The sequence below is a fragment of the Vulpes lagopus genome, chromosome 13 (assembly GCF_018345385.1).
Source record: "Vulpes lagopus strain Blue_001 chromosome 13, ASM1834538v1, whole genome shotgun sequence".
In the NCBI taxonomy this organism is placed as follows: domain Eukaryota; kingdom Metazoa; phylum Chordata; class Mammalia; order Carnivora; family Canidae; genus Vulpes; species Vulpes lagopus.
Window position 1 is genome coordinate 19,712,071 of NC_054836.1, and position 25,729 is coordinate 19,737,799.

Consider the following 25,729-nt stretch of genomic DNA (forward strand, 5'->3'; position numbering starts at 1 on the left):
AAAAGGGATAAAAGTTCTTTAAATTTGAAGGAGATACTGATTCAAAGCATTGGAACCGTAAGAACAAAATATGAAATGCAATCAACTAACTTGCATGATCACAATTTCTACTGATAGGGACTTTTTAAATGTGTTTTAAAAAATATGTGTTTCATGTGCAGATCCTGTTTATGAAGACCTATTAAGTGAAAATAGGAAAATGATCACTAACGAGAAGATAGATGCCTACAATGAAGCTGCAGTCAGTATTTTGAATAGTAGCACCAGAAATTCTAAATCAAATGTTAAGATGTTTAGTGTTTCCAAATTAATTGCTCAAGAAACCATCATGGAATCTTTGGATGGCTTACATCTCCCTGAATCAAGCAGAGAAACTGTAAGAATTCTTGTATTTGTCAGAATATAGAAACTATAATATCTTATTGGTTATAGCTATACATCACTATAATATGGTTAACAAATAATTTATTTTATTACAGTCTTAATTACTTGTAGTTATTCTGTCTAAACATATATCTATAAATAATTTTGCTTTCCGTCTCCTTGCTGAATATAAAAGAGGGAAAGAGGTTATGGAAGGGAGGAAATGAAGCTTCATTTATTGAGTGCTAATCACTATTAATATACCTTATCTCCTAAGAAGCTTATACGTTCTCAGCACGCTCATGTTTAAAAACTATTACTTTATGTTCTCTTTGCCTTAAACCTTAAATTTATAACATTAAGCTTCTGTGAAGAGCACATTTTTAACATATGTAGGATCATTTTTATTATTTCCTTATAGTCCTTATACCCTAAGTATTATTCAAGGTATGTAGTAGTTACTGCACAAATCCAGATAGATGAATGGAAAGGGATTTTAGGTTAAATAAAGAGAACTGCATAATTGTAACTTTTCACACACAGTAGAATAGATATTATGTAGTTAATGTTTTCTTATAAAGCAGTGATTCTTAATCTTTTTGAAGATCACATAACCTCTATAAATATTCAGTGAAAGGCAATGATTCTGTTCCTGACATGTAGAAAAATGCATGTTTGCATAAACACACACATGGTTCTCCATATGCTTTAAGGGGCTTTTTGGACCCCCCCGGAACTGGTTAAGAAGCTCGGTTGGAGTTTGTAGGCTAGTATCTTCAAGAGTGCCAGATACAGAACTTCCTGAAGTCACAGGGCTAAAAGGATGAGATTTTTCTAAATAGTTGAGTATTTTGAATGCTTAGGCTTAAGTAATCATTTTAGAGTTCCAAAATTCCCTAAACTATAAAATTTTTATAAAACTAGATTTGACTGAATCTTCAACTAGACAGAATCTTGGCAGCTTGTCTAGAAGAATTTTATTTTACTGAAACCATGTTGAAGAGTCCACATTTTATTTGACATTGGAAATCTTAAAACTTTAGACCCGTAAGTGGTCCATAAACTGTAAACCAAATGAAAAGCGAATCACAAATATTGTTAGCTAAGAATTAGTGATTTTTTTGGCAGACATAATTTTACATCTTTTTTTTTTTAAAATACCTAAAGACTAGGGCTCTATCTTAAGTATCCTTGGTATCTTCTGTGTTGAAAGTCTGCTAATTAGAATTCTTTTGGCTTTGACATCTGTCAGTATTTTTTTCACCAAAGGTCATGGCCCATTAGCAACCATGAAATCAGTATTTTTTTTAAAGAATAGAATAGAAAAATGTTAGTGTGCATTCCAAGTAGTAAGGGTAGATATTGTTTCCTGTATATGTGTTCTGGGTCGCATTATAAAATGAATCGTTCATTTTGGATCATAGTCCAGGAAGTTTGAAAAACCCTGAACTGGCTATTACAGCTTGAAGGAATATCATTATTTGCATGAGTGTTTGGGAAATGGTAGCAAAAAAATACAAAGGCATTTTGGTTTCAGTGCTGAAAAGTCAGTAGTATTCACAAGAGAAAATCTAATGCAAGATATATTACTGACAAGATAATAACCAAATAACTTGATTTGTTCACAGAGTGCAATGATTCTTATGAACGTGTATTGCAATAAGATTTTGAAGCCTGTAGATGGTTCCTGTTGTCAACCTCGGCCTCCTCTTACTCTCATCCAGAAGCTAGCTGCTTGTTTTTTCACTTTATCTATTATCGGATATTTAATTTTTTATGTAATCCATCGTAATGCTCACCGGAAGAATAAGCCATGTACTGATTTGGAAAGTGGAGAGGAAAAGAAAAATATTATCAATACCCCTGTGTCTCCATTAGAAATACTTTTACAGTCTTTCTGCAAACTTGGCCTGATAATGGCTTATTTCTATATGTGTGACCGTGCGAATCTATTTATGAAGGAAAACAAATTTTATACACATTCAACTTTCTTTATTCCAATTATCTACATCTTGGTTTTGGGAGTATTTTACAATGAAAATACTAAGGAGGTAAGAGTCGTTTCCTTTTTAGCTCATGTTATCCTTTATATCTCACTATAAACTCTGGATTAAATAAATAATATCATTTTTCATGCCAAAATATTCAAATATGTATATAGAAGACAAAGGGATATTGTAGTTGTACTTTGCCTGGTGGACTCTTAACAGTTGCCTTTTTGAAACAGCTTGGAAAAAGTTCAGAGTCACGTGAAGATAATTGAAAGTTGGTAAATAATGATCTGTGAAAAGATGTCATAACTTAGTATTATTTGTCTGTTTAAGGATGGAGAAAGTGGAGGTACTTCCGATTTTATAATGGTCTGCAAAAATGAGATATTATTATCTATATAAGGTTGAAAAAATAAGTGAAAACATAATTAACAAATGCCTATATTGCAAATTTTGTATTTGTGTTTTTAAACAGCCAGAGATTGTATATACACAAATTCGAATGTACATAATAATGTGGGCACTGCTTACAATATTCTGAATTTCCTATTTTAGAATTACTGTAATTGCTCACAGTGTTAGTGCAACTTCTTTATAAGGCATGATTTATTTGAATTAATAAACTCTACTGTAAGAAATAACTCTTATATGAGGATGACTAATCAGTTTTTTCATCTCCAGTGAGAATATCCTTGGGATAATAAACTATAATAATAGACCCTTTTTTCACAATAAAGTGTAAGAGAACTGTAAGGTCTTTTCTAACTAAAACTCTAAGTTTTTTTTTTAATTATAAAATGCCATTTTTTAGCTTTACAAACATATCTGTCATAGTTTAAATGTAATCTTAATATAAAACCATGGGTAGCAACTTAAATATTTAAAATCTCTCTTAGGGGATCCCTGGGTGGCGCAGCGGTTTGGTGCCTGCCTTTGGCCCAGGGCGCGATCCTGGAGACCCAGGATCGAGTCCCACGTCGGGCTCCCGGTGCATGGAACCTGCTTCTCCCTCTGCCTATGCCTCTGCGCCTCTCTCTCTCTCTGTGACTATCATAAATAAATAAAAATTTAAAAAAAGAAAAAGAAAAGAAACTTTAAAAAAATCTCTCTTAATTTATATTAATTTTCAAATTCATGTTATATCTTAAATAGCTTTATTATATCTTTTATCAAATCAAATGCCAATCTTTGTTCCCCCCCCCCCCAGGTTCTTTTGACAGAAGCATTAGCTTTATATCCTATAAGAAAAATTTACTTAATAATAGCTTTATAATGAATTTTTTTATAATGAATTTTAAAACAGACTTTGGTTCTTTCCACAGACTAAAGTGTTAAATAGAGAACAAACAGATGAATGGAAAGGCTGGATGCAACTTGTGATTCTGATTTATCATATCTCTGGAGCAAGTACAGTAAGTATTTTGAATTTAAGTTCAGAAATCATAGGAAATGGTGGGACTTTACTGTTGCTTTCAGGGCATCACCTCTTTTGTGTTTTATATTCTCCACCATTTAGGGAACCATTTTATTTCCCACCCAGTCTTTATGCCTTAACCATTCTTCTCCTACCACCTGACTCTTTGAGAATATATAGTTTTAAGGCAATAATTTATTTATCATACCTTGCCTTAATTTTAATTTATAGAAACAGCTGATAACCTAGGAGAAATAATACTCTTATTAATACTCTTAGGTATTATTTCATGCCATCCTGTAGGACAGCTAATGTAAACTCAGGGAAAAACTATATAGATGCAAAGGATTTCAAATAGGCAAGTTACTATCAAAAGAAATCAAATTAGATGATTATATTTACATTCTGTTCTTACTTGCATTTTAGGACGTTTGGCCAACTATTTTTACTCCTTTATAGTTTAAAACCTTAGACCTCTCTTGCCTCAGTATTTACAGAACTCCGGTACTAATGGATTGACCATTGTACCACCCATGTGCCCTCTTTCCGAAGTATTACCTCCTCCATGTACTGGAGGACCATTTCTTTGCTCATCTATTGCCTTCGGTACGTGGACAAACTCATTTTTTCCTTCTCCCAGGGCATCTTAAAAGTCGGAATTCTCATGGTCTCAGAATACCTTGGATTTGTCAGGGGTATAAAAAATGTATCCCCAGTTGTAATATTCCAGGTACATTGCAGTTAAGGTCAGCTTTTGAGGGTGAACTTAGGTATCTAATAACCGCTTTTCATGCAAGCTTTACAGTGAAGATACAAACTAATTTCTATAAAACATGTTTTAAAAATTTAAGAAACTCATTCATAATTATGGAACTACCTGTTTTTTTATTGCTTTGCTTACATAAGGCACACATCTGTAAATAATATTTGAATCAATGATAAATTGAGATAGGAGGGAAGTATTGTCCAGACAGAAATATTTTGAAATTTCCATAGCAGCAGTTAAGGTTTTTTTCTCTAACAATTTTTCTTTAACAGGTATCTCTAACGATTTGAAAATAGTGTTATTCTTCATTGAGTCTTTTAATCATTTCCAAAAATTGTCAGTGATTTTATGGATGGTTTGTTTGAAGGGCAGAAGATAAAAGAATGAAGTATAATTTATAATTTATACGGAAATTATATGGCTATGATACATATATATATGTGGCAGCAGTGAAATTCTCGTAATGCTGCAGCTGAAGGGGACCTTGTGCATTCAGGTGGTTACAAAAGATCCCAGACAATAGAAGAGATCCAAGGCAAGGAGAGATGAGGATAGTAAGTAAGACTTAGTTTATGAGCCCAGTTCAGAATTTGGAGGATATATTTGTCAGATTCTCTAAAAAGTAAGTAGAGATGAATATTGAATCCTAGAAATCTCTCTGACATATGAATAAAGATTAGATTAATTTGAGAGGGAAAAATGGCTTTGTTTTAAGAAAATGCCACTTAGAGACATAATTAATTGCTGACATATTAAAGGGTGATACTCCTATTAAAAAAATCAGATAGAAAGAATTAATGGCAAATTAAGTTCCTCAATTCACTGGTTCCAGAAAGAATTCGGATCATAAAAAGATGAAGGCAATTTGGCATTCTATTATAATCATTTGCCAAGCTAGCATTCTAATTCTAATATATCTTAGACTACATCCCAGTATATCCTAAATTGCAATTTAAAAAAAAAAATCCCTGTTCTGGAAGGACATACTTTTCATTAACAGATCATTTGTTATGATTAATTAACATATTCCTGTTCTTTTATATAATAGGATTTTGTGGTTAAAAATTACCTGTATCTACATTGGCAAAGCATTATAAGAATGGGTTATAACATATTTTGGGACTTGATTCTTGGATATTTGAAGGATTACCCTCATTAAAAACATTTTAACTGCCATGGTTATCTTAATTATCTAATCTTAATGTTTTTTATTTTGAGTGAAATATGTTAAACTTTAGTTGTGCCATGTTTTTATACCAAAATAGAAACTATAAAAAATTACAGAGAATTATTAAAATAATCTGGATGGTCTGGCAGATTGCAGTTGTTGGTATAAACATTACTTTAAAACATAATTTATAGAAAATATGGATAAAGTACTGTGAATTTAATATGGAGAGTACAGTGAGTTGGGTTTATGCAGTAGATGATTTTGTGTTATACTGTGGTTTTTTTTTTTCCTTTGGGAGTTTTTTTTTTTTTAAGATTTTATTTATTTATTCATAAGAGACACAGAGAGAGAGGCAGAGATACAGGCAGAGGGAGAAGCAGGCTCCATGCAAGGAGCCCGATGTGGGACTCGATCCCGGGTCTCCAGGATCACACGCTGGGCCGAAGACAGGCGCCAAACTGCTGAGCCACCCAGGGATCCCCTCCTTTGGGAGTTTTTAAGCAACTTTCATAAAACAATCTGAATAAAAGATCTTGAGGGAAAATTTGTGGGACTAGAAAAAGACCAGAATCAGAAGCCAACCTAGCTATTAATTATAATGCAGTTGGAATTCCAAATATATTTTAATACTAAAGTTTTGTTGTAATACTTGACTCATGAAAGATAAAAAGAAAAATAATTTGGATGAAAGGAGACTAAAGAGGAATGACAACTAAGTGCAATGTATGATCTTTGATTCAAGATTGTTGTAAAAGGGGCACCTGGGTGGCTCAGTGGTTGAGTTTAGACCAAATCCGCAGTGGTTGGCTTAGACCAAATCCTGCATTGGGCTCCCCAGAGGGAGCCTGCTTTGCCCTCTGCCTGTGTCTCTGCCTCTCTCTCTGTGTCTCTGCCTCTCTCTCTGTGTCTCTCATGAATAAATAAATAAAATCTTTAAAACAATTACTAAAAAAAATGTTTTTAAACCGTAAAGAGTGTTACTGGGACAATCAGGGATATTTGAATATAGATTGTACAATAGATTCTGTTATTTCATATTAAATCTGGGGTATGATAATGATAATATGGTCATAATGGTCATATAAGAAACTATTCTTAGAAGACACTTGCTAAAATATTTAGGAATGATGTCATGTAGTCTGCCACATTCTTTAAAATGGATCAGCATGGTATATGGGTGTCCATTGTAGTATTCTTGCAACTTTTCTGTGGGTTTAAATTATGTTAAAGTAAAAGCTTGGAAGAAGTATTACATGTAATAATGCAACATTGGCAGGTACTTGGCAGATTATTATGATAGTGTTTAATTTAAATGAATAGTATTTTCTATTTAAATGTAATAACCAGGTCTTAACTCTGTAGGTCCAGCCCCAGTCTTGAAGGGATTTCAAAGCATGTTTTATGGACATGGTTAATGTAACTGGGAATAGTTAGCCTAGGTTTGACAGCTGTCAAATACTTGTGGAACAATCAGATAAAAGAGTGATAAGTGTGTACAAATGACTCTAGAGTTAGACTCCTCATTTTGGAAGCCGCTAGCCCCATGTGGCTGTTGAGCACTTGAAATGTAGCTGGTTGGAATTGAGATGTGCTGGTTGGGATTGAGATGAAAGACATACCAGTTAAATATGATTCATTGTGGTAAATGCATACTAAGTTCAAAAAATTAGTGTAAAAAATATAAAATATTTTACTACATGCTTATTACATGTTGAAATGATAATATTTTTGATATATTCAGTTAAATAATGTTATATTTATTAAAATTAGTTTCACTTGATTCTTTTAGCTTTTTAAATATTCTGGTAGCCATATTAAAAATGTACTATGTGGCTCTCATTTTATTTTGATTGCATATCACTGTTCTTGAAAGCTGAAGTTGGTAGCTTTTAGGCAGAGTTAAACTTCTCAACTTTTCTTGAAAAGGAACTTTATGATAGTGAATGATCATCTGAAAATGGAATGGAATGCCTTGGGAATTTGTATGTTTTCTGCTATTAAAAAGTATTCAAGGGGGCACCTCAGTGGCTCAGTCAGTTAAACATCCAGCTCTTGATTTCGGCTCAGGTCATAGTCTCAGGGTTATGAGATCAAGCCCTGTGTCAGGCTCCTCAGTGGGGTGTGGAACCTGCTGGAGATTCTTTCTTGCCCTCTCCCTGTGCTCCACCTTTCCCCACACTCTAAAAAAAAGTGTTCAGGTACTTGAAGGGAATATTTTAGAGTGTTTTCAAGAGTAAGTTAAGAGGCTTAGATTTGATAAATCCTGAGGTTAATATGACGTATCCTACCTTCATCATCACTGTGATTCTAGTATGTTACACCTTCATTGAAAATTTCCGATTTAATGATAAGACATTTAAAAAGAACTAATGATGAAGGACAATAAATAAAAAATATTTATATAATAAATAAAAACTATGTTTGATAGATTGTCCATGCTTTAAGAATGCCAAAGAGGGAAAAATTACTTTCATCTGAGAGTAAAGACAGAAAATTTTGAACAGTGCTCTAAAGAAGAATAGGATTTGAATAAGCAAAAAATGGTCTCAAGAACAACATTCCGGGATAGAATAAACAGATAAACAAAGGAAATGTGACAAGGAGGCACAGGAAGGACCAATTTAGGAGACAGAGAATCTTAACAGTTTAACTAGAGTGGAGGCAGTATTGAAGGATTTATAATCTATTATAAATTCAGAGGTTTTTACCTTCTCAGAAAAGGAAAAGATGTGTTCAAGGGTGCATGCAAGGATATATACAAAAGATGCATACATTCAAGAACTTATAAAATCTATTTAGGGTGTCTACTTGATTGTTTTTTCCTGCAAAGTATCACTTGGGAAAGACACATTAACCTGAAGTAGCCATAAGCAGTGTCAGTCCTGGATAATTATAGAGGTGATCAGATGAGTCTATAAAATAGAAGCCAAAAAATTTTTTATATAGATTTAGTAATTATCCCTGAAAGAATGGTTTTATAATTGCAAGGGTTGGACTTCACTGAATAAGGCTTTTAAAGATCATTTTAAAAAACAGGGCACAAGTTGTGTTGTGGAGCTCGTGAATATACACGTAATGGACCAATGGCTGATGGACAGAGTGAATGCCAGTGTTCAGGGTTATGAAAATTAGGACTTAAAAATGAGGCAGTTTTCCAGTGATTCCCATAAAATGTGGATCAGAAATGTGTTACATTTCATTTAACTTTGGAGTGAAGCTAGGATGCTCTGGAAAACCGTTGTAAATGATTCTCAGGGTCTTGGTCACGATGTAACATTGATGTGGGAGAGTAGGATAAAATTGTTTTATAAAAAAATTGTTTTATAAATCAAAAGTGGGAGGAAAATAATATTCCTAAGCTATGTTTGCATATGTTTTTACTATATATTTTTTTGCTAAATAACTATATATTGTAAGTAGTTATATGACAATTTACAAATCTAGAATGTGTATTTGAGGGGGCCAAAAATGTGGGATTTTTGTTATGTTTTTCATCTTCTGATTGGGAAAATGTGAAATCTGCAGTTACCTTGTATTCAGCATATCTGGTGACTAATAATTATGATATCATATATTAATTCTTAGTGGGGGCAATGTACAGAGTGTTTCACATTTATTAACTCCTGCATTCCTCATAAGAACTTTATTTTGCAGTTTAGAAAACTCAGACTTAGTTAGCTAGTAAGTGGCAGAACCAAAATTTGAATGAGGTCTGATTCCAAAGTCTACATTTTTTTTTAACTCTTGCTATGCTGCCTAAGTTTTGAAAATAAATCTTTTTATTGACCTCATGCCAACAAGTAACAATGACCCATTGTCTTGATTAAATGTATTGGTTATGACAACTCAAAGTATACTTAGTGTCAACATATTTTACCTATTTATTTTTGTCAACAGTTTTTGCCTGTGTATATGCACATCCGGGTTCTAGTTGCTGCATACCTATTTCAGACAGGGTACGGGCATTTCTCATACTTTTGGATCAAAGGAGACTTTGGAATTCATAGAGTCTGTCAGGTAGGAATGTATTCAGTTTTCTTTCTCTTTCATTTTGGTGCAGAAATATAAATATGGTCATTATAAGGACTCAGATAATTTGAATTTATGAAATTACACTCTAAAGTTGTGTTATCTCTGTGTTCTGTGGTTAATAATTTGAGATAAATAATTTATTACTGAGGGAAGAGAAAATGTAATTTAGATGAGTGTCTAATAAAAGCACTAGTACACAAGGGACAACATTGCTAATTCACTTCAGTTTTGTAGAAATGTACAGTTACCTGGGATTATTGTAATATGTTTTCTTTAAGAAGATTAATACTTATTAAGTTTCTACCTTGTGCTGGGCACTTTTTGAATATTAGTATGTTTATCCCTCATTACGATCCAGAGTTGTGATCTTCATGTTTACAGAAAGAACACTGAGGCTTAGAGAGGTTAAATAATTTGCCTGTGGTCACATAGTAAGTGGTACAGCTCTGATATCAATCTGCTCAAATTCTGTGCTCTGTGAATGACATCACACTGTCTGAAATGACTGTTTCAGGGGTCCCAAAGACACTTTTTAATTTGAGTAATATTATTTTGTATCTATGACAACTCTCAATTTAATCCTAACTGGGGTAAATCAACATCAAACATATGAAATGGACACCCTTTGGTTGAAGTAATCTAATCTCTGCTTATAAACTGTAGCCGTAGGAAGGAGGCTTATGATTCTTTCCCCACATTTAACAAGATGGCACTTGTAGCCAGAGGACAGCTCAGGCTGGTGGTTTGCTTGGATTTAGTTAATATAATGATGCATAAATATTTTATATTCAACTCTTTACAGTGATTGTAGAACAAATGTAATTTTAAGGATTAGTAAGATATACTTGTACAGTTATTACTTTTGTCTTAAATAAATGTTTATGCTCTATCAGAGAAAATCTATCTTTTTTCTTCATGCATACCTGGAATGAAAACCATTTTCTTCTCCTTTTTAATAGGTCTTATTTCGTCTCAATTTCCTGGTAGTGGTGTTATGTATAGTAATGGATCGACCTTATCAATTCTATTACTTTGTCCCCTTGGTCACTGTATGGTTCATGGTCATATATGTTACTCTGGCACTATGGCCACAAATAATCCAAAAAAAAGCAAACGGTAAATATGCTCTCTTACTGTTAAATATAAATATATCCTTTGAATGCACTAAATTTCTTTTTAGTTGTTAAAGGCTTTTATTGAGACATAGGCAGTTAAATTTATGTGTAGTGTTTGTTGACATTTAAAACTTTATTCTTAAACTCTGCTTTGAAAATGTTACAGCTAATTCAAATAATACAACAGGGCAGATGAATAGTTTGCATGTATATTGTATGTGCGTTTTCTTTTTTTAATCCCCCCCCCCAAAAAAAATGGCCACAGGTTTCAAACTGTCTTATAGAGCAGGAGGATGAGTACTAGAAGAGAGAAGAGCAAGCCAAATAGGGTTCCAGGCCTCTACATCCTTCTTCAGTCTTTGATAGCTCTGCTTTATTTGATTTTTTACATTATTGAGAATTTGGGGCAAGCATTCATTTGTAAAAAGGCTTTTGGTGTTAGCCCAGCATAAGAGCACTAATATAATTTATCTTCTAGATAATCCTTTACACAGTTAGTGTCAACCTGTTGTACACAAAGGAAACCCAAGTTCCCGGAGGGTCATCACCTTCAAACTCCACACAGCCAGTTACTGATAATGTTCAGAGTGAGGCCGCACTCATTTATCTTAATACTTTTTTCCCCTCAAGATCATATCATTGAAATAGAAGTTTCCCTCTTTTGGAAGAAATCAAAGTTGTTATTTTTAATAATTTTTAACTTAACTCTTTTAACCAAATACTGTATATCAGAAATATTTTCCACTGGCCTCCATAATAATGTAAAATAACTTTTTCAGGAAAGAGTTGAATTCCAGCCTTTAATCAAGTCCATGAATGTCTTTGAACAGCCTCTGTAGCTTAATCCCTTGACACTAACCTCACGTATTAATCAAATGAAATAAATATATATATATAAACTATGAATACATAACTTAAAATATGCCTATGGTAAAATACATCTTAAGGTTAAACCCTGATCCATTAGAGAGTTCTCAAGCTCTCCCCTTGGAACTTGAATGTTTAAGCAGTATTACCAAGGTATATTCAACATGAGTGTTAGAATTATATGATAAATTTTGTTCCAAATTTTGTACTTACTTTGAATAATAAACAGGTGTAGTTGAATCCAGGAGGTATTTTCAGATATATTTACAGTGGACAAACGGGAGATATGGAGGGTTTCAGGGTAGGTTGTGGCCTCTTTCCTAGCAAGGATGCTCTATCTTTTCCTTTTGCCCTTCTTATAATTTATATCACTTACATATATTTTATGTATCCTGTGTGCAGCCCTCAATTATTCTAAGAATTGTGCAGGGTATTAATATGTTATGCAGAGACTATTAATATGTTTTCTAATGTAAATTTATACTTTTTAGTAAATTAAATATTTTCTTTCTTAGGAAATTGTTTCTGGCATTTTGGCTTACTGTTGAAACTAGCCTTCTTGCTGTTATGTATATGTTTTTTGGCATATTCTCAGGTTTGTACAGTCTTTTCAGTTTATATTTTGTTCTATTTTATTTTAAAGTTCAAGTCTATTAAAGTATGTGAGAAGAGTCAGAGCTTTTTTTTAGCTTCATTTTTTAATGACTGTAATAAAAGTGTCACTCTGTAGTTGACTACTCAGTGTAGTTCTTTTGAGACCTATCTACTTTTGTTACCACTGTTTTTGTTGTAAGAGCAATTTGAAGCTCTTCCTCTGGCAATTGTTCAAAATCCATTTTACTTGACTTTGATCAATCAGACGTTTATTGAATGCCTCTTATAAGACACTGCTCTAAGTGGAGATCAAAATTCTCTTGACAGAATTTGCAACTTGGTTTGTGCATTATTCATTGCATCAAAAGTGTTACTTGATTTTTCCATAACTGCATAGAGTAAAATTTTGGCAGTTAGTAAAACCAACTTAGGAGCAAATGGGTTTGCATATATGTAAGTATGTTGAATTTAATAAATTTTTTGGATATTTTCTTATTTCTACTGTTTTATCCCCCATTATGATGGTTGAGATCTTCTCAGCTACTTTAGCAAGGTGACAAACTGCTATCTGCTGGTCCGTCATCAGGTAGACATATTATTTGGGCAGCATGATATTTATAACAAAATATTTTAATTTGAATGCCTATAGTTGTGACATATTCTGCAGTTTGCTCCCATCTCTAGTGTTCCCCGTCTTGGACTTAATCTGTGTCAGGTGCAAATGCCATATAAACATTGTGTGTGTGTGAGTGTGTGCGTGTATGTGTGTGTGTGTGTATACGTGCATGTGTGATCCTATAAAGCTGGGTTTTGTTTGTTTGTTTTGTAGATTTTCATACTTATTTTCATACTTAGAAGTAAAGCATTTTTATTTCTGCCTAACCTCCAGGGTTTTTTACAGGAGATTTATAAAATAATAAGGAAATGATAGCAAATGTATAAAGAAATAGCCAGGTAACTGGAACAGCTATTTGACATTTACTTATTAAAATTCCAAACCCTCTGCAGTGCATCTGAGGGAGAGAAGGGAAGGTGAACCACAGGTTCAATAAAAAGACTAAGAAGGTTTCCCCAGTTTTGGATCAGTGCACTTGGGGGAAAAAAAAAGTATGTGGCCCAGAGTAGCCCAGTGTCTTGTACAAAATGAATGCTCACTAAATATTTGCCCATTGATCACTTAATCAGAAATAATATTTTAAATGATAAATGCATCACATATATATGATCTCTTAAGACCATGTAACTTATAGATACTATATATTTCTGTTTCATATCGATATTGTATTTATATTTTTGTATTTCATTTCACTATATATGTGATCTGTAAGTACTTTATATTGCAACCCTTGGTAAGAATCATCCTGTTTTCTGAGGAATACATTTTGACTTCTATTTAATAAACAATAAACTATAAATATTTAAAATTCTTAAATGGTTAAATGGAGAATATTGCATTTTATTAAGATAATAAGGTTTCAGCATTACCTAAAATACAATGCTATTTTCTTTCTTTCTTTTCTTTTTTTTTTTTTTTTTTTGGTTTTTAATAGCCTTTTTAAAAATTGTTATGTTACATTTTTTTTGCTGTGGCATTAGGTCTAATAATGGAGCTTTCCTTAATAGAGTTTGTTGCCGTTCTTTAGTCTGGAAATTTGAAGTTTTTGTTCTCTACTTTGAAAGACTTCATTAATGTGCAGGAATGCACCCAAGACTTCTGCCCCTTCATTCCCAGATTTTCCAGGCTTGTCAGATTAATAAGAGGGTACCATTCACTAACTTGACCACAGCAAAATTGTAAACTTTGTTTCAAAGGCTAGTAATGGCATTTGGGTATGGTTGATTGAGTAAGGTGACTAATTCAGAGGATTCTTTTAACTCAAATGGTTAATTAGAGATTATTGAGGACATTTAGAGAAAGAAAAACTGTATTTTAACCTTAACTGTCATTCTTTAGAATATTGATATCCTATTGGCTGAGGTCTTTTGTATTTTGGTATTTTGATTAGTAAATATTAGCTGTTTTGTGGACTAGATTAAAAAACCTTAAATGGAAGAATTTTCCAGTTACTAGCTTACTTTTTTTTTTTTGATTTTGCAATCTCTGTAACCTTTCATGTGCAGTGAAATAAGTTACCAGAAAGTTTTAAAAGTCATATATGTTAGCCTTTATTAAAATAAATTTCTTTTCAAATGAAAAAGAATTTTTAAATTGTGAATGACTCATATAATCATAACTTTAGAAAACTATAATTTATAATAGAATTAGAAAACAAGTATTGACTTGTACCATCTTAATTTGTGTTCTGGATTCCTTTTCTTAGGGTGCATTTGAGAAGATCTTTTCTCTTTGGCCATTGTCCAAGTGTTTTGAACTGAAAGGGAATGTGTATGAATGGTGGTTCAGATGGAGGTTAGACCGTTACGTATGTATTTACCTTGTGATCCTTTGCCATTTCAAAATATACTTTTAAAAATTATTTGGAAAATTATTTAGTTTTGGAATAAGGAAGCATGTTGACTTGATAAATTAAAGCAGCCCTACTCCTGTTTTTTTTTTTTTTTATAGCAGAGAAAGGGTATGCATGGATATGTATATCAGCAGGAAAACTCTCTAAAAATGCTGTCTATAAAGAGGCCTTTGTTTGAGTCCTAATTTTGACTTATAAATGATCCCTCATAGGGGTGCCTGGCTGGCTTAGTTGGTAGAGCGTGCAGCTCTTGATCCCTGGGTCATGAATTCAAGCCCCACATTGGGTGTAAAGATTAGTTAAATAAACTTAAAAGAAAAAAGATCCCTCGTGTATATGCTTCAGCCATACAATACAATATTTATTGAGCCCTTAGATGTTCATTTTGTGAGGAATATAGTAAAGGAAGAAGACATACCACCAGGCTTCTAAGCCTTACAATCTAGTATAAATCCCAAGATTACTACTTATAATTAGGTGCTAAGTTATGCAGTGTGGATTTTGTGGTAGAAGCGTGCAGAGAAGAGATAACCAGTGTCATGGGTCAGTCCATAAATTAATCTTAAAGGAAAGTTAAGATTCAACTGGCCAAGAAAATATAAAACATCTAGCACAGCATTTGGAGAATAATGGACAATGAATAAATAATAATTACATCTCTTCTCTCTTTCCGCTTTCCTTCCATATTTCACTCATCCTTTGTTTCATTCAACAAATCTTTTCTTAATGCCTATTCTATGCCATTTCTGGTTTTCAATACCTATGTACTTTCCAGTGTACTACATGGCATTTCAAAACCACATATGACTAAAAAGCTTTGCTAAAATCTTGATATCAAATAACTTTAAATTCTCAACTTTGTCATTAGAGCAGTGTACTGTGATATGATAGTTCACGTTAAGTCCTTGTTTAAAAAAGAGAAGCTTTGAGGTGACACCTGGGTGGTTCAGTCAGTTAAGTGTCTAACCCTTGGCTTCCAGTTCAAGTGGTGGTCTCAGGGTACTAGGAGGGCTCAGCAGGGAGTCTGCTTGGAGATTCGCTCCCTCTGCCAACCTGCCTCTCCCACTGCCATGTGCATACTCAGGCATGTGTGCTCGCTCACTCTCTCTTCTTCCCTCTCTCTAAAAAATAAATCTTAAAAAAAAAATAGGTAGCAGCTTTATGTGCTTTCTGGTCCACTGTATTTTTTTTTCCTTTGCATTCTTGTGTGCATATGCTTCTTTTTAAAAGCATGATCTTGGTGCTGTTAGTGTTAATTTATTTGATTGAAAGTATCAATATAAAATGTGTTTTATTTTGGTTTAATATTTAAGTTTTATCATATGTTTCCATAATCGTTCTATTAATTATTTTTGTTATTCGTTTTTAATTACAGTATAGTTGACATAGTGTTATATTAGTTTTAGGTGTACAATATAATGATTCAGCAACTTCATACATTACTCAGTGCTCATCATGATATGTGTACTCTTAATCCCAATCCCCTGTTCCACCCATCCTTCAACTCACCTCCCCTTTGATAATCATCATTTTGTTCTCTGTAGTTAAGAGTCTGTTTTGATTTATCTCCTTTTCTTTGTTTATTTTGTTTCTTAAATTACACATATGAGTGAAATCATATGGTATTTGTCTTTTCTGATTGACTTATTTCACTTAGTATTGAACCCTCTAGATCCACCCATGTTGTTGCAAATTCATTCTTTGTATGGCTCAGTAATATTCCATTGTGTATATATACTGCTTCTTTTTCCATTCATCAGTCACTTGGGCTGTTTCCATAATTTGGCTAGTGTAGATAATGTTGCTGTAAACATTGGGGTGCATGTATCTTTTTGCATTAGTGTTTTTGCATTCTCTGGGTAAATATCAGTAGTGGAATTACTGGAGAAAAGTTCTACTTTTAATTTTTTGAGGAACCTCTATACTGTTTTCCACTGTGGTTGTCCCAGTTTGCATTCCCGCCAGCAATACAAAAGGGTTCCTTTTTTCTCACTGACACTTCTTTTTTTGTGTTTTCATCATTATTTTAAAATTATCTTTATTTCTTTGCTTGCTGCTGAGACTGCTCAAAATGAACCAGCTTATCTCATATTGTTGCAAGAGCTGTTTGCTGTCCTATTGCAGATTGTTTCTAACAATCATTGACTTTATGTCATTTCTTGAAGTTTAAGTCCTTCATAGAAACTTCCAACCTTTAAGCTTTTAACCTACTTACTTTAGTACTTATTGTCCTCCTTTACCAAATATTTATGCTATTTATTGAAAAGTTGCTGTTTAAAACAAATTTTCTCTTCTTATTTTTCAGGTAGTCTTTCATGGAATGTTGTTTGCTTTCATCTATCTGGCTTTACAGAAGCGTCAAGTACTTTCTGAAGGAAAGGGTGAACCTCTTTTTTCAAACAAAATTTCAAATTTTCTATTGTTTATTTCAGTAGTTTCTTTCTTGGTAAGTTTCAAAATGTAATCTTGTAATTTTTCAAAGTCCTAAATGTACAGAAAATTAACTTTAGGCAATAGGAATTTAGTCAATTGTTTTTAATAAATAAAATCTTTACTTTAAAATTATTTTTCTCTGTATTTTTCTAATTGAACATAGATGCTAAGGCAATATATTAGTTTAATAAGAAGAATAATTGAGAACTCAGTGAAATAGAAATTTTCAAAGTTGTAATAGGGAAAAAATGTAACATAAGGTATTTAACAGAAAGAGCCATCACTGCCTCATGATCACTGTTTCCAGAAAAGCACAGACCTATGCTCTTCTCTCTCTGCTTTCTTTTATTTGAGCAGTTGAACAAACCATAACAAGTGATGACCAAATGAGTGAGCAGTTTTTACTGAACATTTTTAAATAGCATAATGGAATATAATATTATAAACAAACAAAAAACATGTAAAGATCCTGAGAAAGCTGCCTTGTTCAGGCATAACTGTTTTCATGAACTGATCCATGTGTTTTTTGTTTTAGACCTATTCCATCTGGGCTAGCAGTTGTAAAAACAAAGCAGAGTGCAATGAACTCCACCCATCAGTATCTGTGGTACAGGTAATTATCTTGATTTAGGAAAAAAAAATTTTTCTTAATTCTTATTAAGAATACAGTCTTTACAGGCAGTATGATTGGAGATCAAACTATAAAATATAGGTATATTACTTAATCTTCCTAAGCCCTACCATCCTTTATTGTACAGGGACTTTAAAATCTCTTTTAAAGGATTGTTATACTAAATGTATAGAAATGATTGGTATTGGTCACTTAGTGGGCACTTAGAAAATGTCAGTTCTCATATTTGCTTTGTTTTCATTTACTCATATTTATTTACTTAATCATTATTAATGTGTTAAGTACTATGCTATAAGTACACATACATACATGTGTAAGAAGTTCCATGTTAAGATGCATACAGCTCCTGCTCTCATGGAATGAACAGTCTGATAGAGATATGGACCAGTAAACATTCATTCATTTAACATTTTTTATTCATTTAACAAATACTTGATACCTACTATGCACTAGATATTCTGGGAAGATACAGAGGAAACCAAATCAGACTTGGTTCCTACCCTTTCAGAGCCTTCATTCTTTTATTACAGATAGTAATCATATAATCACCATGTAATTAGAAATAGTAGTACATGGTGCTACAAGAAAATATAATGAGGGGATATGACCTAGTTGGAATTGACACAAGGCGTGGTCAGGGACAGAAATTATTTCCCTGAGAAAATTAAGTTGAGGATGGAGGGATGCAGGCAGACAGCAAGAACTCAGGCCCTGTAGGGGAAGGGAGCATACTTAGATTCGGAGAATTTGAGGAAGGCTGTTCGAGCTACAGCTCAGAGAGCTAGGGTTGAGAGAACTATGTGGTAGTGACCAGGAAGTGGGCAGAGGCAAGGAGTATCTCAAATCAGATTGATGGTTTGCAGAGATACCTCTGACTGCAGGTGGTGACAGGACATTTGATAGTGTGCTGCTAGTTCAGCACGGGTGCTTTGGTAATATGTGGGACTTCTTCCTGACCCATCTTGGTATCAGAGCAGGATTCTTGGAGATAGCAGTGTCTAAGCTGACACCCAAAAAATGAGTAGTGCGGCCAACAGAAGCAGGGATACTTTCTAGAGGAGCTTCTTTTTGGTCTTATGTTCTCTTCAGTGCTGGAACTGTTTTGGTCCTCTTAAACGTCTATATAGTTAGCAGAACCCAGCGTGTGACAGACTCTTGAAATACAATTGATAATGAAATTTTAAACATTATACTGTACTTATGTAGCATTTTTATGACTTCTGTAGACAGTAGCAGTGCTTCCCAATAACTTTTTGCATATCATATCTGATATCACTTCTGTTACTGATGATGGAAGGGAGGTGTTACCATTCACTGTGCACCAGTACGGAACAATATAAAGAGAGCTAAGTGGATAGACATAGAATAATACTACACGAGCACTCCTGAGCCTATCATCTTCCTTTCCGGTCACCACCCTTCACACACTCCTATTCCCTTAGTACTTTTTCAGTGAGGGCCTTAACTCCTCTGTTGCAGAATGAAAGAATGGACTGGGAGCACAAATTGAAGCAAGTACTAATTTCATTGGCAGCTATTTCTTTTCAAGGTCACTAGCTTCCTGTTGTAAAAGTAAGAGCATCCAGAAAGCCCCAAATTTTACATCCTTATCACATTTCACTCTTATTCTCAGATACCAACAGGTGGTGTAGGTGTGAGGGTGTGGGTGGATATGATCATTAATAATTTATATATGATTATATATTCTTAGCGTGCTTATCTGAGGGGGTTCTTAAGATTTTAACATGTACAAGATTCCCAGTGTTGTTCTGTTAGAAAGTATTTTCCCAGCCTGACCCAGCAGAAAGCTTATGGATCAATCCTTTTTTTTAAAATTCAGGTAACAATTAACAGTTTATTAGTTTCCTCTGTACAGTGTAATAGTTCAACAATAGTTCATATATTTCTCAGTGCTCATCAAGATAAGTATACTCTTAATCCCTTTTATCTATTTCACTCTTGTAGATCAATCCTTGAATCCTGACCTTTTAGTTTGCCCATCAGTCTGGATAGAAATTTCCAGAAAGGCTTGCTGTAGAACAGCATACAGGTGATTAACCATAAATAATGTATATTAAGTCCTAGCATAGTACCCAGCAAGTTACAAATGCTGAACAAATTTTAAGTGTTGTTATTATTTCTTTATCAAGCTAATAAAGATGACTCCCTAGACCCCAGCTGTCTTCTCCATGGCTATCATTTCTTTGATTTTTCTTTTCCCCTAATCATATTGTTTACTAAGTGTATGACGAAACACAGACTGGAATATGCTAAAGAAATAAGTACACATTGAGAAAGGGTAGATTAAACTCAGTAAAAAGGAAAGTGATTTGCTTAGGGCTATTCCTAGATTTTCTGCTGCTCAGACTAGTGATTTGTATGTATCTGTGTCATTCTTTCTAGCATTTTACAGTTTGTGCAATACTTTAATTATAATAACTCATTAAATGGTTTTGTGTTTAAGGGATTTATTTACTTATCCCACCTTTATAATTTTTACCATTTATGTATACTGCCTGTGCTATTAATTACCTAATATGTTTCTTTAATGGCTCACATTGCATGCTATGATAAGTACCTTATATATGTTTTCCCATCTAATGTTCACATCAACCTTCAAAGTAAATCTTATCCCTCTTTGTATGGATGAGGAAACAGACCTAAGGGAGTAAAGTACTTTGCCTTAAATCCCTGGACTAATACAAGGCAAAGGCCAGATTCAAACTTGAGTTTCTTTGATGCTACTCTCCATGAAGATCACCCAACTTAATAGTACCTGAGTATTTCACTTTGGTTCCTTTTTCCCCAGTGATAAAGTGACCCACAAATCTCCTACTCACTCATCCTGTATGCATCCCAGAGGGCTCTTCCTGAAGCCTTAGACCAATGCCCATAGTGATGAACACTGAATATGGGATTTTCTCTGAAGTGTAAATAGATTTTTCAATCTTTCTATGAGAAAGTTTTTGAAAGGTATTTGTGAAAGTGTAAACAGTTTTTTCTTTACAATTTCTTCCTTATAAAGAGAATAGATTCTAAAGAGAGTTCTTTGCTTGGTAAGGTAGTTACTGAATGTAACACTGAATTAAAGATCTAGAAAATTCAGGATTGTTCCACCTGGTATAAAAGGATGAGGGAGAGTAGTGAAGGCCAGGTGCTCAAAAGTTGGAGATTGTCATTAGGGAGAAGAAATCAAAAGGGAAGATGTATGACATGTGAATGTATTTTGAGATGTCATTTTCCTGGCTATACAGAGCAAACATGAGGACATCTTAAAAGTCATACCATTTTTCATATTTACATAGCTGTTAAGTGGAAGGAGGCTTTTGAGGAATACAAGAGGGGGGTGTTATGTGGCCACCAATAAGGCAGATACTTTATGGAAGACACCAAATTGTATCATGGGATTTTTTTATTTTTGCTTCACAAAATATGATATCCTTTTTTTCTGTACAGAAGGCCTCAAGTGGATTTATAATTTTTCAAATACACATAAAATTGTTCAGCCATGTACTACCTAAAATCTGCACTGATACGGAGTATACAGACCACATGTTGAGAAATCTAGCTTGGACAGACTCTAGAACAAAAATAACTTGCTGAAACTTTCTCTATTGAAAAAAAAAAAAACATTGTGTATGTATCAAATTCAAGAACATAGATAATAAAGTTATCACTTGAAGGAAAGCAATTGCTTTTAGTAAATAGATTATTTATTTTGCCTTTGTGGTTTTTCCTTAGATTTTAGCTTTCATCCTAATAAGGAATATCCCTGGATATGCCCGTTCCGTTTATAGCTCATTTTTTGCTTGGTTTGGAAAAATTTCATTAGAGGTTGGTACATTAATATTTTATTCTCTCCTACACAGTCAAGTGTTACGTGTGTGTGTGTGTGTGTGTGTATATAAGTCCAAAATATATTCTTTTTATATCAAAGCTATGTTATTTATGGAAATGCAGAAAAGAAACTCAGAACTTTCAACAGCAGTAGAGTAGTATATTTTTAAAGCCTTATTTAAATGACTAGAAATAGATGATTTTCAAATATTCTTTATATTGTCTTAAGCTTTTAAGCACAACTAAGAAGCTGAGATCAGGAAAGAAAAAGTTAAACAAATATAAATGAAGACAAGCTGAGGGGATTTTGATTTGTTTTTCATCTCCATAATTAAATATTACTGAATTTAGTTTATCAATACTTATCCTAATAGAACTCACCCTTATGACTGGAAATTTCGGGAAATTTTTTAAACGTAATTACATTTTGTATGCAGTACTGAGTATGACTTACTTAAAACCTTAAACTAGGTTTTAAAAAACATTCTGAATATTCTGAGCTCTGTTATTCAAAGTAGGACATTTTAGAGCAGTAGAATTCATATCATAATCATAAAAGATACATTTTAGAGTGTAAGATTTATTAAGTTGTCCTTAAAATAGAGAAAATAAATTTTCCTTTGAGTTCTTTAATAAATGTTATTTTGTTGTCTCATAAGTGAGACTGAACATAATTTAGAATTATTAATCAAGAATAACTTACCAAACCATTCAATAGATAAAGGAATGCTTGTTGTGACATCTCCATAATATTTGGAGCATGAGAGTTTTTATCAACTTTAGTGAATGCATTTATAATTCAGTATTTCTAGAAAAAGTACCAAAATTGTATAGTTTCCTATTTGAGAGGTAGCTTATAAGCATTTTTCTACTCTCTGCTATTTTAAGCCAATGTGATGAAAGAACCACATTTGTAATCATAATCAAAAGTTGCAGTGGTGTCCTCTAATATTACTCAAATTGAAGTTGAAATATGCTTTAGAAACATGAGATGCAGTTGAAAACATTTGTCTGGCCATGCAGAGCAAACTTGAGGGCATCTTAAAACCCATACCATTTTCTGCTTACATATCCACATGCAGAAATATATTCACAAATATATATAAATATGGATTATGTGTGTGCACACACGTGTAGTGATTCTTTATTTGGGGTCTAAATACCAGAATCTAGAAAGCCTTCTGTCAGCTGTCTTTTGTGTCACGCAAAAAAAAAAAAAAAAAGTTTTTTAAAGTTATAAGGTTCCTATTTCATTTCTTGGGGACTTTGAAACAGTACTTCAAGTAGGAGTTCTGAAGAGTAGACTGCAATAGACTTTTCGGGACCAACAGTGAAACAGAAGTATATGGTTTGGAAAAAGTCTCCTAACATAATTATGCAATGACATGTTTAGGCAAAACTGTGATATAGTTGTGGACCCTCTGGGCATATCTAACTTTAAATACTTTCCTTCCAGCTATTTATTTGCCAATATCACATATGGCTGGCAGCCGACACAAGAGGCATCTTGGTACTCATACCTGGAAACCCTATGCTCAACATCATTGTCAGCACTTTCATATTTGTTTGTGTGGCACACGAAATTTCTCAGATCACTAATGATCTTGCACAGATTATTATTCCTAAAGATAACTCGTCTCTGTTGAAAAGGTTGGCATGTATAGCTGCATTTTTTTGTGGACTCCTCATCTTATCGTCGATTCAAGACAAATCAAGACATTAGGTTACTAAAATCCTAAGAAACTTAAACTCTCCAGGCTAATTTTGTGTCTGCCTAGAGGAGAAATGCATCTATCTGGAGATATAAATGTATATGTAAATTAAAAACTTGTTTGGCAAGAGGACAGCTCAGTGGCGTCTGTTGAACATGTGTGGTTGTATATAGTGGAAATGTACATCTCCAATGTGAAATACCGAAAAAAAATTGAAGCAGAGTGCGTTGTATAGGATTGCATGTGAAATGTCTTTTCTACTGGATCTATATATCCATTTATAAATCATTTTAAGTTAACATGAAGGCAGGGAAATAATTACGTTTCCAGTAAAAACATAATTTAATTAGCTTAGTGGCACCACTGAGTGTTTTGATATTTACTAAATTTGTGGTAATAAGATTATCTATATTATCTATCTGTATTCATCATGGAACTTCCTACTTAGCTGAAAACTTTCTTACTCAAGAATGACTGCAGTATTGTTTTCTTACCATAAGTGCAATGATGTGGGACGATAAACAAGTATGCCTTTAATTTATATATGTTCACGTTCTGATGTTAGCTGTTTCCTGACATGATTTTTCTTCCCAGCCTTGGTTTTTCAGGTATACCTACATCTTTGTACCCTTTGTCTCACAGAGTTGTTCTAGGCTCTGTGACAGGGTTTTGTCACTGTTGTTGCTTCTTTTTATAAAAGGCCAAATTTTCTTTCCAATCCAGACATCCATCTGTTTCCTTTCCTTAAGCTATACCAATGTAATACCAGTTACCCTGTGGATCCATCTAGTATGTTTTCCTCCAACTCATTAATTTCTCTCTTATTTCCAATGTTTGGAAAGCTCTTTATAATCATCTTAGTATTTCCTATTACTCCCTCCCTGCTATTTTAAAAAGAAATATTTATCAGTCTAACTTGTGCAGTGTAGTAAAGATTCAAGCTGTTGATGGAGATGTATAGTCCTAAGTAGAATTTTAAGTAACTGGGTGACAATGGGCATATGTGTTTTTCATTTTGTCTTGTTACAAGCTAACTGTTAGAGGTATAAATTTATTTATCTGTTGTACAGATTTGACTATAATGTTTAATGTCTGAAAGATTGCACTTGTTTGCTCTTATTGTGCGTGGGATAAAGTATATTTTCTGTTCCTGGTATATGAATATATGGAGTAATTTAAACAGTAAATAAACATTCTGTGGATGCTTATTTTTGTATTGGCAAAGTATCAATTAAACTGTATGTGTCCTTTTTTAAAAAAAATCTGGATCCATCAATGATTGGTTCAAATTTCTAATGCACTTCAGCTTAAATTGACTTCCTCAAACACTCAGTGTGGAGGGAGAGGTCCGCATGAGAGTCCAATAAGGACGCCTTCGTTAGCATCAGAGGGCATCTTGCCTTTCTACCCAGGAACTCTAAGCACTGTGGTTCGTTAGTGGTCTTGCTTGAAGATCTAAAAAATTTAATTATCATTTCCTTAGTACCGGATTTATGTGCTAGTGGTATCTTCCGATTAGTTGTGGAATAATTCTCAGACAAAAATGTGTGTTCTTTCCTTTTCTCCCTTCTTCTGCCCTTACTTAATCTTTTGACATTTCCCAGATAGACAATTGTAATGATTCATTGCTCTGCCTCCTAGACTGCAGCCTTATAAGTAAAGAATAGTATAGTTATAAATCAAAAACTTCCAAGTACCATGATCACATTATTCTTGCTGGTGTGGCTTGCCAATGAGTAGAGTGCATTTTAATTTAGCTTGTAAGTTTTATCACCCAAAAAAGATTCTTCTCGATGAAACAATTGAAAAAGAAAGATGACCAGTATTTTTCTGTTTTTTGGAAGCACTTACGTCTTCCAATAGTGATACCCAATGAATATGTTTTCTCTCCTATTCAGACTCGAACCTAACACCTAACTAACAAGCCCTTTCTTCCTCATGTGCTCTCATTTAGTATGTCCTACTGTTTTAGTTACAGTTATATGTAATAATTACAGTGTAGTGCATTTAATTAAAGTATATTCTATCTACATTTAATTTTTTTTTTTTACATTTAATTTTTTAGTGAGTCTTTATGGGTAAGAGGTTACTGTGGTCGAAGTTGCCATAAGGAGAGCATCTATCTATGGTGTATGTTTTGAAACCTTTTCTGCATTGATTCAGATTCTGACTAGCATTGCTCATCCATACCATTCTTCAGAAAAAGATATTTAATGGAATATTTCGACCACTAAAATTGAGATAAAACCACAGAGGTTCTCTAGACTTAGATTTTCTCTACTATAAATCTCACTGAGATATCTACCACTGGGGTTCAAAAGGGACTTGCTGACTC

At 33.4% G+C, this 25,729-nt stretch overlaps 1 protein-coding gene across 3 annotated transcripts in view; it reads left to right on the forward strand.

Moving 5' to 3' along the window:
- Positions 1–24,602, forward strand: part of CASD1 (CAS1 domain containing 1) — a 49,142-nt gene extending 24,540 nt beyond the window's left edge. For 2 of the 3 annotated variants that reach the window (XM_041727931.1, XM_041727932.1), the window contains 11 exons: positions 162–376; positions 1,992–2,414; positions 3,677–3,766; positions 9,603–9,722; positions 10,697–10,853; positions 12,235–12,314; positions 14,635–14,736; positions 17,087–17,227; positions 17,750–17,827; positions 21,587–21,679; positions 23,139–24,602. In XM_041727931.1, coding sequence (XP_041583865.1) covers positions 162–376; positions 1,992–2,414; positions 3,677–3,766; positions 9,603–9,722; positions 10,697–10,853; positions 12,235–12,314; positions 14,635–14,736; positions 17,087–17,227; positions 17,750–17,827; positions 21,587–21,679; positions 23,139–23,405 — 1,766 coding nt within the window. In that variant the 3' untranslated portion in view covers positions 23,406–24,602. Of the gene's footprint in view, positions 1–161; positions 377–1,991; positions 2,415–3,676; positions 3,767–9,602; positions 9,723–10,696; positions 10,854–12,234; positions 12,315–14,634; positions 14,737–17,086; positions 17,228–17,749; positions 17,828–19,810; positions 19,896–21,586; positions 21,680–23,138 lie in introns of those variants that run through there. The other variant, XR_005983536.1, reaches the window with a different exon arrangement.
- The last annotated feature ends 1,127 nt before the right edge of the window (positions 24,603–25,729 follow it).